This window comes from Nuphar pumila, chromosome 9, assembly GCF_984573655.1.
Source record: "Nuphar pumila chromosome 9, dmNupPumi1.hap1.1, whole genome shotgun sequence".
Lineage (NCBI taxonomy): Eukaryota > Viridiplantae > Streptophyta > Magnoliopsida > Nymphaeales > Nymphaeaceae > Nuphar > Nuphar pumila.
Window position 1 is genome coordinate 111,733,308 of NC_143257.1, and position 16,099 is coordinate 111,749,406.

General features: G+C 40.3%; 1 protein-coding gene across 1 annotated transcript in view; it reads left to right on the forward strand.

Annotated features, from left to right (window-relative positions):
- The window catches only part of LOC149828886 (Metallopeptidase M24 family protein), a 54,330-nt gene that overhangs the window by 8,918 nt on the left and 29,313 nt on the right, over positions 1–16,099 (forward strand). The window contains exons 7-10 of the mRNA XM_090017780.1: positions 8,030–8,181; positions 13,242–13,432; positions 14,054–14,162; positions 14,949–15,103. Of these exons, the coding sequence (XP_089873906.1) occupies positions 8,030–8,181; positions 13,242–13,432; positions 14,054–14,162; positions 14,949–15,103 (607 nt within the window). The remainder of the gene's footprint in view (positions 1–8,029; positions 8,182–13,241; positions 13,433–14,053; positions 14,163–14,948; positions 15,104–16,099) is intronic.

Consider the following 16,099-nt stretch of genomic DNA (forward strand, 5'->3'; position numbering starts at 1 on the left):
AATGTGCCAATACATAAAACCCATAAAAAGGGAATAATATGACTTAAAGTCATAAGTTACATATCATTGAAGAATAATGGAGAAGGGGTGAAAACCCCATTACAATGGAGCATAAGCTCCCTCAAGAATGCCAAATACAAAGGGGAAATCCCCTATTTATAAGCATGAAAAGGGACCACCTTGGGGGCTCCCAACGTCACTTTTGGGAGGCCCCCAATGTGGTACGAAATCCAAAAATATAAAAAACAAAAAATAAAAATAAAACAAAAATTACAATGCATATTCCAATTGGAATATGCGTAAAATGCTAATTTACAAGAATACCCTTGAGGGTATTTTAGGAAGATAAAATATATATATTTATATATATATATAAATAGAGATATGTATACATATATATATATATATATATATGTATACGTATCTTTATATATATATATATATAAATATATATATGTACATTTAAGGATCAACATATTTTAACATGATGCTCCGAATGGGATACCAACCCTTCGGGGGGTTAGGTAAGGACAACCAAGGAATTCGGACTCCCATCCAAATATCCAAGACCAATTCAGGTGAAGGCCTTGTATATGACAAGAAGGAAAAAAGGAAGGCGGTAGTACCAAAACTGACAGATCCTCTACATTTCATCAGATGTCGAAGTTGCAACCCTCAACCATAACAAACTAGGAAAGGAGCCTTCTAGAGCTGACCAATCCAATATTGTCTCAATGCACCCAAAAATGGATTACTTCACAAAGAAAGCAAGAATGAGAAAATGGGGTCAGGATCCCAGGATAAACAAAAGAATTAAAACTACATATTGGTCATGGTTGGCCTCTATCAAATGGGACTTTGAAAAAGATGAATCCCAACAATCATGGGATCATTACTATCAAAGGTGACTACAACTAGTCTCGTGGGCCGAAGTTCAAGGAAGGATACCTTCCCCGCTCATTGAAGGACATTATCATGAGGCAACAATCTAGATATATGTTCGCTAGACGGAACTTCCCCAATGGTTAGAAAAAGACCACCTAAAGCATATAGTCGAAGTCGAGTACTGGTACTGGCAACAAGAGTTCAGAGATAAATAGTTCTTTGAAGCTCCCCGTCACTGCTGGGAATTTCATTTGTGGGAAGCACTCTACCAATTGAAGGCCACCACAAAGGACCCTGCTCTAAGGTGTCCACCCTCTCAGATGACAATCAGGCATGTCGTAGCCCTAGTAAGACCCATAGAGGAACCTCTAGAAGAGACTGAATACGTCTTAGCTCTGCCTACACTCGCATGGGGATCATCCAACTCAGAAGAGTAAGATATCAAGCTTGCTCCCATGGGCCCTATACCACAATCCGTCAATCCCATGAGTTCCGGAGGAACACACGAAGCAAAGCCTAGGCCAACCTAGGGCATACTCAATAGGAAGATGATCTTGAACAAGAGCAACGGATTTATCATGACTTCCACGGATGGGAATCTCAACTAAGATCAAATTGAGTTCTGGATCAAAGAGAAGAAGAATGACAAGGATTTCTAGAACAAACTTTAGAGGATATTCGTCAAGAAATGCAAAGATGTGGATCGCTGAAACTGTTCCCCAATTATCAAAGAAGATGGGTCGAGTAGAATCGAAGATGATCTGGATGACCTTTTTCTGAAAAAACTATCCTTGAAAAGATAACTCAACATAATGTTCAAAGAGCACCGACGAATCTGAAGGACTTCCCTTTGAACCTAATCCGTTGACCCATGAAGCTAGCATTTGGGGCATAAATCACTATTAGTCCTATGGTTTAACCTGCTATCTAGATCCAGCTGCTAGGATCCGGCAAGAATATGAGGAATGAGTTAGGCTTAGAAGGCACAATTCACCTAAGAAGAAGAAGCTCAACATCATATTCATAATGAATTAGAGCGGATGAGAGAGGAAAACATGCTAATCCCTCTCCCTGCCTGATGCAGCGAAGAAGACCGGTTTTCACGTGCTTTGACGACGGCTGATGAGGACACGACCTTTACGGTCGTGCGTGGTGCAGGAAGTAAGAAGAAGGCCCACCAAAAACAATGGGGCTTATTTTTATTTCAATGTAAAATTCAACTAACAATAGAATGAATGAATGTAAATGAAAGGGAACAAGCAAACGAAAGGAAGAAAAGCTGCTGCAGTCTGAATATTCTTTGCCACACGCAACCCTAGAATAGGGTTTTTAAAGACGTCAACTGGATCCGAGTCCTTGGTCCGGTCCCAGACCCGAGACGTCTTCTCGTTGCTGCTGGGCCTGGGACGCTCGAACCTGTGCTCGTCTGGAATAAGTACGCAGGGGTACACCATCCCTGCGTCTTGGTACCATGTTTTGGGTTGGATCCACTACGTGGGTACGATCCTCAATCCCTTCGTGCATGTCCAGTCCCGTGCTTGGGTCACGCGGTACATGCCCGATCTGGTCCTGCTCTACATCATTCTCCCCTGGTTGGGAAGAAGTTGGCTCTGACGACTTGTTGTCTCCACAGTAAGCATATAGATTAGACACATTGAAGACAAGCGAAACATGCCAGTCTTTGGGCAGTTCAAGGAGGTAGGCATTCGGGCCCAATCGTCGGAGGATCTTGAAAGGGTCATATTTCTTAGGACTCAACTTGCCGTAAGTACTCGCTGGGAAATGCTCAGGACACAGGTAAGCCCATACTAACTGACAAACTTGGAACTGAACATCGCGACGACCTTGGTCTATGAAAGCTTTGTAAGCGTCGTAACTCTCCACAAGCTTGGCTCAGACTTGCCTCGTGACCTGCTGGCGGGCGGTCTTCTCGATCTGCACTTGCAAGGATAGACGATGGAACTAAGCGATGTAATCCACCACAGTACTGGTGCCTTGACGCAGGGTCAGATACTCCTTATAGGCTCTCTCAGCGTGGTCTGAAGGCACGAAATTTGACTGCATCTCCTTCCATGTCTGTACGCGCTCTAGTCCCTGCCATTCCCTCGACCTCTGCAGTTCAACCCACCATGTCTGGGCTAGGCCTCTCAATCGAGTGGACGCTAAAGAGACACAATGGTGCTCCGCGACGAGGTGGTAGTCGAAGAAGAACTGTACAACATAGACCCAATCGAAAAACTGCTCTGCATCGAATCGTCCTGCGAACTCCGGAAGGTCTAGCTTCACCCTGTAGGTGGAGGGGTGCTCTGGTGCTCTCTGCTGACGTGTCTCCACCATTCCTGCAGGATACTCGTTCCAGAATTCGTCATCATCCAACTGTACTTCATCACCATTTTCACGGTACTGCTCGCCTGAGGGCTGGTGCTGACGAGCTTCCATGGTGTGTGGTCGACGCTCAGGTCGCATCGATCCCTGCTGAATCTGCCTGGCGCCTGCTGGAAACTATCTTGGTCTGGCTTGCTCGTGGGTGGGAGCGATCTGTGGCCAACGTTGTGGCATCGGTATGACAGGGGGTCCTACTAAAGGTGGACGGGTTGGTCGGATCTCGGGCTCTAGGTAGGTAGGAACGGGATAATATGAGTTTGGGTTATAGGTTGGGTTAGGGTAGGGGTAGTGAGTCGGGTATGGTACTGGGTTCTGGATCGGGGATGGGTTAATGGGTTGGGTCTGGTACGAGTATTGGGTTTGATTGGTGTAATACTGGGATGATTCACCCGATTGGATCTGGATCGGGTCAAGTCCTAAACTATTCGTCGGACCCAGAGTGGGATAGGTAGGATCATGGATTGAGTTATGATGTGACAAGGCTTGGTTTGAACTCGATCCTTGATCCATAACAAAATGGGTCTGTTTTTTACCCGACTCAAATTCAAACTGGAGCTCCGTCCGGGTCCGATATGGGTTTGGGTCGGCTGGGGATTTGAATTGGGGTTCAAAAGTAATACGTTGGATCGAGTTCGGGTCGAACCACAAACCAGATCCAATTGGGTAGGTCGGGTAATGGGGGTTTGAGGGCTAGCCCCGTTCCTTGGGACCCAAAGGATGGTCCTCGGAATTCGGGTCGGGGTCCCGCTGTCACATAGTCCGGTCCGGACCCTCTCGGGTTCGGTCCCATCCAAGAGGACCCGATACCCCCTGCACGTTGGTGGGCTGCAACAACACCACCACGGGCAGGCGCAAGTAAGCGGGCCGGATCAGCCTCAGTCCTGGCTGACGCTGCTGTGTTAGCAGCCTGGCCCAGCGTCACGCCGGGGCCTTGTGAACCAGGACCGGGCTGCGGCACAAGCTCAATAGCACGAGGCCAAGCCTGCGCCTCCCAGCCCAGCGTCACACTGGGGCCTTGTGACCCAGTTCTGGGCTGTGGCACAGACACAAGAGCATGAGGCCAGGCCTGCGCACCCGAGCTGACATCGGGAGGCACAACCAGAGCCCCGTGAGTCGTCTGGCAAACACCGGCGGCCAGATGGGCAGCTGGGACATGATCCATCGTTAGGAAAGGTACCAGATTCGGGGCGGTGGCGCGACCACGAGGAATTGGCTGACCTGGTTCGGCTGCGGCAGCATGTGCTTGACTGCCTGCGTCGTCACCCAATCCCGTTCCCGTTTTCAGCATAGAAGCCGCCCGTGCCTCCCCGGACGATTCGATGGCCACGATCCGATCTTCGAGTCCATCCATACGTTTCGACATACCGGCTACATCCTTGCTTACGCGCAGCAGGTTTTCCTAGATCTTCGTCATCATGTTGAGCATCTGCATCATCGGATCCTCGCTGCTGGTTTTCTCTCGCTCTTTTCCACTTGTAGGATCGTTCCTCGCCTCTTGAGCCATATCGCTGACGAAGGAGGAAGGCTGGGCTCTGATACCACTTTGATGCAGCGAAGAAGACCGGTTTTCACGTGCTTTGACGATGGCTGATGAGGGCACGACCCTTACAGTCGTGCGTGGTGCAGGAAGTAAGAAGAAGGCCCACCGAAAACGATGAGGCTTATTTTTATTTCAATGTAAAATTCAACTAACAATAGAATGAATGAATATAAATGAAAGGGAACAAGCAATAGAAAGGAAGAAAAGGGAACAATCAAACGAAAGGAAGAAAAGCTGCTGCAGTTTGAATATTCTTTGCCACACGCAACCCTAGAATAGGTTTTTTAAAGACGTCAATTGGATCCGGGTCTCTAGTCCGGTCTCGGACCCGAGACATCTTCTCGTTGCTGCTGGGCCTGGGACACCCGAACCTGTGCTCGTCTGGAATAAGTACGCAGGGGTACACCATCCCTGTGTCTTGGTACCATGTTCTGGGTCGGATCCACTACGTGGGTCCGATCCTCAATCCCATCGTGCATGTCCAGTCCCGTGCCTGGGTCACGCGGTACAGGCCCGATCTGGTCCTGCTCTGCATCACTGCCCTAAACATAGAAAATTCATAAGATGGACAATCCCTCGGATTTGAGGACCAGTACCTCACGTACCTAGAGACCTGAGGATGGAGTTGAGAGAACATGCTCGCAATGGGTTTGGATATAGAAGAAGAGCTTAAGGGCCAGTAGAAGTTGTCAAATGGTACCAAAGAGAAGGTATTGGATATTGCAAAAGAAGAACTTATAGATATAGGCCATTTGAAAAACCACTGTAAGATATAGAAGAAGAGCTTCAAAGGCTAGTAGAAATTGTCAAATGGTACCAAAGAGAAGGTATTGGATATTGCAAAAGAACTTATAGATATAGACCATTTGAAAAACCACTGTACGACCGCAATGGGTTTGGATCTAGAAGAAGAGCTTCAAAGGCCAGTAGAAGTTGTCAAATGGTACCAAAGAGAAGGTATTGGATATTGCAAAAGAGGAACTTATAGATATATGCCATTTGAAAAACCACTGTACGACTGATTCATCCATTTCGGATCATACAAGAGGCCTTGAAAAAGCTTGATTGGACTATTCGACTCAAAGTGGACAGATTATGGTCTGCGAGATCTCTTTCAAGTAGACCGAAATTTGATTCATGTCCCTCCCAAGAAGTTTTGGAGGATTCATCGAAGGGTGGGTTCTACCATGAGTCCCTTTGAAATGCCTAATATCCAAAACCTCAATTCTCTAGTGTCTCCTTCGAAAATCTCAGAAACCTTGAGGGATGATACGACCATTGATTCAGGAAATGAAATCCTAGATTTGGCTTTTGTGTTTGCTCGCATGTCTTTTGAGCCGAACACTCTATTGATACCCAACCCACAAATAGGTGAATTTGAACCTGGCTTTGTACCATATGAAAAATCTCAAAAAACTTAGAAAATTGAAAATCCCCAAAAAGTGTCTTTGTCGGAGGATGGCATCACTTCCCCCCTATTCCAGAATCCATCTATATTTGCGGACAAGGACCCAGAAGTCTTCGTCATTCCTTCCCTTTTTCTCAATGTCTCTGTTCCTTTTTCAAAAAAAAAAAAATCTGAATATTTCAAAACCCAAGAAAATCAGAAAATTTAAAAATATGACACTATCAAATCTTCTGAGTCCGCGAGCAAGGAATCTCTGAGCCAGGAACACGATGAGGTAGAGAGGAACTTGATAAGGATATCACCAAGCTTCCTGAGTACATAATTTTTTTTGAAAGGCAGGAAAATTCTTCTCTGGTGGTTAAGGAAGAAAGTGTAGAGGTCAACCTACCCCGAGTTGTTTGAATAGGAGCCTCACTGATCCTAGAAGAGAGTCAAGCCCTAGTTGAGCTTCTCACCCAATATAAGAATGTATTCGCATGTTCATTCCAAATGCATCTAAAAATCAATGCAAACCTTTATGATTAAAATTAGGATTTCTTCATTGAAATAATTTAATCTAAAAGCATTAGTAAACAAGTATATATATATATATATATATATATATATATATATATATATATCATCAAATTAAGCAAAGAACACCTGCACCTGTGATCTTTTGCTAGCTAGTATGGTACTAATGGTAGTACCATATATTTATACATATACATAAATACATACATACATGTGTGTGCGCCCAACCTAGCCTCCCTCACACTTTTTTTTTTCTGGGCAAACAACTGGCCTACCAGCCACAACTATGTTATGCCTTGTACCGGTAGCCATACATATGCACTATGTCACATGGGTGCGGCGCAATTTTAAAAAATTTGGACACAGGGACTCGGCTATATATATATATATATATATATAAGTGCACAGTCTGCACTGCGACTGTGCACACGACACAGTCACTGCGACTGTGTACAACATAGCTGTGACTGTGCACAACACAGTCTCTTTATATATATACAACAACAACTACGCCTTCATCCCAAAACAATTGGGGTCGGCGATATGAACCAAAAAAGAAAATCATTCTGGGTCTTCCACATGAATTCTTCTCCTCCAATCATTTCTATACAATGCCATGTCCTCGGTGAGGTTCAAAGCATTCATATCCTTTCCTATCATCTCCATCCAAGTCTTCTTAGGCCTACCCCAACCTCTTTTAACTAATATATTTTCTCATTTCTCCATCCTTCTAACTGAAGCATCATTAGGCCTTCGCCGAATATGTCCAAACCACCGTAAATGATTCTCTCTCATCTTATTTTCAATGGATGCAACACCTACCTTCTTACGTATCTCTCTTTATATATATATATATATTTATTTATTTAAAAAATTAAAAAAATCATTTTTTTAGTTTTTTCACCCTAAAAATGGACGAATATAGACTTAGTCAATGTTGACCGAGTTTAAAACGAGGATGGACTCGGCCTTGATTCGTTGACCGAGTCTGACTCGTCGTTGACCGAGTCCGGACCGTGTTCTAAGCCGCACCCATGTCGAGGCGTGTCGACTCGGGTGCGGCACCTCCCTAGCCGAGTCCGTGTGACTTAGCATATGCAACATAAAGTGAATGTGAGCATCTACCATTTCATGTTTATTTGCTTTTGTGCATTTATACTTGTTGAATTGTATTGCTAGAATTGTTTTATGGTATACAACATGTCCATAATAAAACCTGTTGAAACTATTTTGGAAATTAGTGTATATTGTGGCCAGGTATGACCAGTTCTTCATGATACATCTTTCTTTCCTTGTAGAGATGCAGCTGCTTTGGCGGAGTTTTGGGCTTGGCTGGAAGAAGAGATTCATAACAAAGTGACTTTGACGGAGGTAGAGGTTGCAGAAAGATTGCTCGAATTCCGTGCAAAGCAGGCTGGATTTTTAGATACCAGCTTTGATACTATTAGCGGTACAGTACATCTATTATTTCATACCAGTGTTTATTTGCTAGGATCTTAGAGAACTAATGCAATCTTTGTGCACCTATTAGAAACTTGAAATAAAAGATATAGAAATATGCCTATCATGATAGGGTGCCCTTTTTCAATTCCCATCAGGTACTCGTTATTTGTATCATCTTCATTTCTTGATAGCAACCACCTGCTTCTTCTGCAGCTTGAAATATTCTTGGTCAACTTATTTGTTAAACTGAATGAGTTTGCTTATGAAGTCATAGTAGTCTTCAAGCAGGTTCAATCTCATTTGACAGAAGGAATGTAAGAGTAAAGCTAGCAATATGAGTATACTTTTTATGTCTTAATGAGTTCAAGACAACTAGTTAGAGTGAAAGAAAGAAAGGAAAGATGTACGTGTACAAAGAGAGAATTTACCTGTATGTTCTCTATATAACCTTAGATCAAAAGAAAAAAGGCATCTTTGTCCTAAAGGGTAAAAACTCCCCCCTCAAACTCTAGATGGTGCAAAAGAAAGCTTCTAGGGTTTGGAAAATAGAGCATGAAACCATGAAGATTGTGCTTTAGTTTACAAGTCCATAATCTGCTCTGAGGATGATATATAGTCCTTATACAGTACTCTTAATGATATCAATGACAATTTAATATCAATGTCCTTGGTACACGTATGGAACTCTGAGCTTTTGGTAATATGAATGACACTGATTATCACAACCCAATGATGTAAGGTAGGATATCTTGACACCAAGGTCCCTAAGCAGCCAACTTAACCACGTAACCTTTCCATTGCCACAATACGATATTCTGCCTTCACAATAGACTGTAATACTTTGTTCCTTGCTTCATCATGGAACAGAGATGTAGAAACAAGTAATAGGGCATGTATTCTATGTGCAATCCCCATAATCGAAATCACTATTTGTAGAAAGCTCAAGATTAGAATCAGATGAGGGTGAAATTCATGGTGCTACTATCTTAGTTATTGAGTGTTTGATCTTTGTCACTTGTGAGTTTTTTTATTTGATAAATTGAAATTAGTCATGAATGTCACACAACTTATTATCTTCTTGGATTTTTCATGTTTTACATGATTGATTATTTTATGTGATATTTTGGCTCTATTTTCTAGCTAGTAGTCTTATTTCTTGCACTATGAAATTATTGAATTTTTCATTTTTATTTGTAACCTTTTTTTAGCATAAATATGTCATTTTTACAATATGTTATGGTACTGTAGTATTTTGGGCAATCACCACACCTTTTACAACATTGATCTCAAATCGATCTCACTATCAAAAGATTGGATATCGCATGTGCTTTGAGCTTGCTAAGCCATAATACATGCATGCCCCTACTCATCAAAACATGCAAGTGGTGCCAAGAGTTCTAAGATACTTGAAGTGCCAAACGTACAAGTGATGCAAGTAGAGCCTGGGAAAAGTATCCTATATATTAATCATAGTCATTGCAATATACCAATCTATAAGAATGCTATTTGGGTCTCTCCTTGGATGATAAAAGATTTATATCCAGATTTGGCACATAATTGTAGGAAATCTTCTCCTTGAAGAAGCAAGATGTTTCTATATTGAGTGTTGAGTCAGAATATAAGGCTATGGCCCTTAGAGCTTGTGAGTTACAGATTGAGGTGTCTCCTTATAACTATTGTGATAATAAATCCATCATAAACATTGGCCACAATCTCGTGCTTCATGAGTACCAAATATGTTGATGTAAATTCACTTCATCGTGGGAAGATAGAAAATGGGAATTTAAAGTGATTTTTGTGCAAAGTCAAAATCATTTGGCTGATATATTTACCAAAGCCGTAAATAGAACTAGACATAGTGAACTTTTGAACAAGTTGAGGTTAATTGATATTTTCACCTCAACTTGACGAGAGTGTTATGAGATGAGGTTATCTTTCTTCGTAGTCAGGTTGACCAAGTGACAGAGAGATAGTGGGGGGTGTCGGCAAGGAAGCACCCTAACGATGTTCCAAACGCTAAATCCTATGACCCTACAGGAATGGGACTAAAATCTAAGGAAATTTAAATAAGTAAACATCAGAAACATATATATATATTAGTGCCTACCTTGCTCTTGAATAGAATTTCGAAAATAAGTAGGACAGAGTTTTCAGAAGTATTTATATGGGACCTGCAGCCAATGTATAATGGAAATAAGACTACACGATACCACCTAATAGCGATGTGGACAGTCCCTGATTCATCAATAGAAAAGAAATAAGAGATGCAATGACAGCAATTCTATTCGGTTGACGCAAAGTACACAGCCAGAAATTCTGTCTAAATGATCATCAACTTAAGAAGCATTCAGTTCAGTCGGCTGTTCTTAAAAGTCAAAATAAACAGTAGTATGTTAACAAAGTGAACTTGTTAGCGTTAAATACAGGTTCAGCATTTTAAACAGGCGCTAAACGAAGCTGCATCCAGTGTACAAATTAACAGGAAAAAAACACCACCATCTTGATTCTCAGACTTGTTCTGTTAGTAAAGCGCAGAACAGGATTTATCTTCAGTTAGATGGCCCTATTTATGCCCACTCAGATTTTCTGCCTACCGTCAGAATCATAACAGCAAAATATTAGCTGTTCAGTTTTCTTTAACTTGCGGGACTGACGTTGCTTTCCCAACCAAAAGAGACTCAGAGGCGTTAAGACTGAACCTGAGATGGTCAGCTTTGACGTCAACAATGCAGGGAACAATAAGAACGTTCCACCCTGTTTAAAATGGGTAATCAACAGAGGAAACAATGCTGATGCAGACTATAAATCGATCCAATAGGATTTGAGCGGAAATGATGCACAGAACGATTACAATGCCAGCAGCCCAGCAGGGAAAAAAAATCAACCCAATATCAAAAATTGACACTGGAAAACAGAAAATACAGATTCAATCCAAATCAAAACAGCAACCCCCAAAAGCATATCTATTCAATTTTCAATAGTGACCTGAATCAAACACGTCAACCAGGTTCAATAAAAATCAGTTCTTATAGCCCAACATACCAATAGAGGGAAATAATCACCCAAACAAACAATCTGATCAATCTTCAAAGACCTAAAGCAGAAAATAACAAATCCAGTCTTCCTTCACGCACAAACTGTTTCAGAAATATGCAAGATTCAACCAAAAACAATAAAAAGAGGGAAAGAAATACAAATATGGATAGCTCCTGTTGTACCTGCAGAAATTTTCGAGTCGGAGCTGGTAGCACCGGCGTTGGAATCAGGAGATGGACCAGAAGGGAGATCCGGATCCGCTACCGATGGGTTCTTCAACTGGAATCCAGTGGACCGAACTTGCAAATTTTTGGCTTTGAGACCTGTGGTTTGGGTGTCCTAGGGTCTGGTCCCTGGTGGACACGATAGGGGAGAGGTTGAAGGTTCCTCGTGACGAACGAGACAATACGAGCAAAATAGGGTCAAAATGAGTAATCGAGTGAGGCGGTTTGGATTCGGTTGGCTAATCTGATATGGTTTGAGGTCCATAACTCGTAGGACCTGGTCTAATGATTCAGAGGAGGTCTAGGGACGTGAGAAAAGGTCTGGGACACGTGCTGGGCAAAGGGGAAAGCTGCAGGGCTTTTGGGGTTACCAGAACAGATCAAACGGTTAAGCCGGATTTCCAGTACGGTTCGGTTTTGGGTTTCAGGTCCCAGAAAATAGACAAAAGCAAGGTTGTCTGTATCGTATCATACGATACGGTATGATACATATCGTTACTATATCAAAAAACAATACTTATATCACGATACAAGTGCGTATTGTATGTATTATCATACGATACAGGCTCAACACACTTAAAAAGGACTGAAAAGTAATTTTTTCATTTTTGAGTTTTAAAGACCTCTTAAGGGCTGACTCCCTCATTTGTGTAGAGGCCATTAGAGAGGTATCCACACACCCTAGGACTCCTGTGAGCGATTTTGAAATTATGTGGATTGAATCCGATACACATGTAAGAACAAACTTCCAATCAAGTAGAATACTTGATTGAATCAACGAAACCACCCACACAAGGGTCTTAACAAATTGTTATTGCATAAAAGGCACTCAAAAGAGTTGTAAAAAATACATGGCCCATTGGGGCTATTTATAATACAATGGGGGGAACAAGAGGCTGAACATGTGACTGTTGGGGCTGCACCTAACGGTCACATTTCACATTTGTAACCGTTGGGGCAGCTCCAACAGTCATATGAGCTGCCCTTTTTGCATAAAAAAAACAAAAGGAAAAAAACAAAAAAAAGTACAAAAGACAAAAAAAAAATGTCAGCCCATTAGGGACTGATGCCTATTTGGTGAAAAGACCGAAATACCCCTAATGTGTATTTCGGTTTACATAGCTATATATATTAACTATATCTTAACACCCCCCTTCAAACTCATGGTGGAACAACTGAGAGTTTGCCTAGTAGGAAGTGAAATCTGGGTGACGGAATCGCTTTGGTGAAGAAATCCACTAGTTGATACTCTCTGATGGAACATAGGGCAATGTGATAGTTTTTCGCAGAAATTCTTCACGGACATATTAAATAGACTCCATCAAAAGGGTGAACTACTTCACTGATCAATTTAAAACAAAGGTATGAAGGATTTGGGAAATGAAAATATTTTACCAGAGTTTAGGCAAGAAAAATGTGATATCTGACCTTGAACTTAAAGGGATAAATCTCATACTGGATTATACTTTTCTTTTTATTGTTTCCTCTGTCCATTGGTAATCCCTGGAATGAGAAAAATAAAAAAAAATAAAAGATATCCTCTCGTTGACCAATCAATCCATTGCTTTATTTTGGTTTTTCTTGCATATTATATATTCTAGCATTTATGTTCTATATTGTTACAATGAAAACTTCCATTCTGCAAAAATGGTGTTTGTCATAATGAAATTTTCCATTCTGTAAAAGAGATGCAGACTGAGATATGCTATTATCTTAGTTTTGCTACCAGTTTAGAATTCCATCCAGCTATTTAACTTTGTATTGTTTTGCAAGTTAATAATACTTAGCAGGAGATTCATTTTTACAGGTTATGGCCCGAATGGTGCAATCATTCACTACAGACCAGAACCTGAGAACTGCAGTTTTGTGGATGACAAGAAACTATTTTTATTGGATAGTGGGGCCCAGTATATTGATGGAACCACTGATGTAACAAGGACTGTTCATTTTGGTGAACCTAGTTCACGAGAAAAAGAATGTTTCACCAGAGTTTTACAGGTGCGTCATATATAATATTTTATGTATATGTTTTGCTTTTATTCTTTCTTTCTTTTTCTTTTTTATTCAAAAGAGGAAAAAACTTTGAGTTGCTTAATTTTTACTGTATGATATCTCTTTTATGTCTGAAATTTTGTTAACATTGTTCAGGCCTCATTCCTGCTATTTGCATATTGCAACTTTGTGATATGTATTATATCTATAAATCCCGCTTTTAGCTTACTCTTGATCTTGTTGACTTTTTTCCTCAAAAAATCAATGTTTTTTAGCAGTATACTGAAGGGCAAAAGGGTGGAAGGAACCAATCTCATTGCTTTGGCTGATTTCTTTTTTTCCCTCTTTTCTCACCTGAGTAGTTTTCACCCTCTTTTGTTCTGAATTTCCCTTTAAATTCAGCTTTTAGATAATTTATTGCTATAATTAACCTTATCCTCCTCTGATATATGAAATTATGCTTTTGTTTTTTATGTTGATACAATTGTCGCGATAATATTTTATATTGAGCTCGTTGTGATATCTTTTGAATTAGTTTCTCTTATGATCATCTTCAGGAAATACATGTGGATTTTGTTTTTATTGCAAGTAATTTCTTCCCAGTAATTCATATTTGTGTGGTTTCAGGGCCATATATCTCTTGACCAGGCAATATTCCCTGAAAATACCCCAGGTTTTGTGCTTGATGTTTTTGCTCGTTCTTTTCTTTGGAAGATCGGACTTGACTACAGACATGGTAAATTCCCTGTAGTTCCAGTAGTACGTTTTCTACTCTCTTTTTTTACTGAAGATATGGTCCTTACAGTATGTAAGTCCCTAATATATCCACTACCTGTTTCCTATTTGGTTTATGCTCGGGAATTTCATTCTTTTTCATGGTTTTGAAAAGTTGCCACCATGAGGCATGAGTCAGGTATTTGGTTGAAGTGCATAGACAAAGGTTAGGTGCAGTGATCAGCCTCCTGGTGTTCACTTCAAATACTGAATGCAAAACCATAAATCACACATAAATAAGAATTTAGATTGTTTTTTTTTTCAACTTAAAACCTTCTTTGTGTTTGATTTCACTATGACGTGCATCTTGGATTATATATGCTTTCATTCTTTGTTCCAGTGCAAAAATAAAGCAAAAAATTTTTACTCTTTCAGATATACATCATAAACTATTTTTCTTTACTTATTTATTGCTTCTTCTATTGCAGTCATTATTCAAACTTAGTTATTGAACTAACTGAAATCCATCTTATGCTATTGATACACAGTTAATATTTTGTATTATACCATTGACCATTAGAATCCCAATTTCTTGTTCTAGTTGGTTACTTTGTATGCGAAACACTTGTTTGCCCAAGATAGTTTAATACTTTGATAACTAATCATGAGATTTGTGCATCTGTACCTTGAGTTTTTCTTTCCTTTTTGACTTTTCTTGGGCCTCTAAATAATTCTACTTGCCCAGATTTCTATACTATTTTATTGATTGTCGGAATTGTATGTGACATTTTTTTTCTTGCATTTCCAGGTACTGGCCATGGTGTAGGAGCTGCTCTAAATGTCCATGAGGGTCCTCAAAGCATAAGTTATCGTTATGGAAATATGACTGCATTGCATAAGGGCATGATAGTTAGTAATGAACCTGGGTATTATGAAGATCATTCATTTGGCATTCGGATAGAGGTATATTTTGCAAAGCTTTAATGTCTGTGCCAGCATATTTGGTTCTCACTATAATATTGAAATTAATGGGTGTATGCACATGCATATGCATGTTGTGTGGAGGTGGGGCAGCATTACTCATGTCCAACCGCTTTTCCCCACCACATAAGATGAACTGAAAAATAACAATTTAGCAAACCTGAACTCAGATCTATGCTTAATGAAAGATAGTGAAAAAACTTGTTAATAATGGTTAAACACAGTATGAAAGTCCTAGAAGTGGATCACATCATACATCATTATCTTCATTGAGTTTTCTCCCATCTAATTTTGGAACTTCCTAGTTCCTGGCATAGTCACCTGTATCATTCAAGGTAATTTCTCACAGACCTTTTTTTTTCAGAGGGGTTTTCAATAAGTGAGTTTTCATGGGAAAAATCTCCGAAATCCAGAAATTGAAAAATTAAAAAATGTAAAAAATAATAAGATAATAAGAATATAATAGGTTTTGTATCCTTTTTCTTGCAAAAATAAGAAAATAAGTTTGGAAAGTTTTTAAAATACAAAAGAAACAAATAATTGGCTAAAAATATAAAAATAAGAAAATTTTCAAAAATATTCTGATATTTTGATCTCTGGCGATATTTTGCCAATATTACTGGCTTACCTTAAATTGCTGATAGTGTCACGATATTTTCAAAATATCAGCGATGTTGGTGACTATGCTTCCTACTATTTGAGTGATGTAAATTAAGTACAAGTCATTTGGCTAACCTACACAATCTTCAAACTGAATGTAAGATAGTATCAAATAATGAAGTTAGAATATACATTGTATTGAAAAGGAAAAGATAAAGAAAATAAGACATTTTCTAATTGGGATTGCTACAAGATTGGAGCATGCTATAGTGTGTCGGAAACATGTATTGGTTGGGTGCTATTGCAGATGGTTCAAATAACAAGGAATGGTCCTTTCTAAGTCTGGTCCCAGCTAGTTTCCAGGTTCTTTGTTGCGGG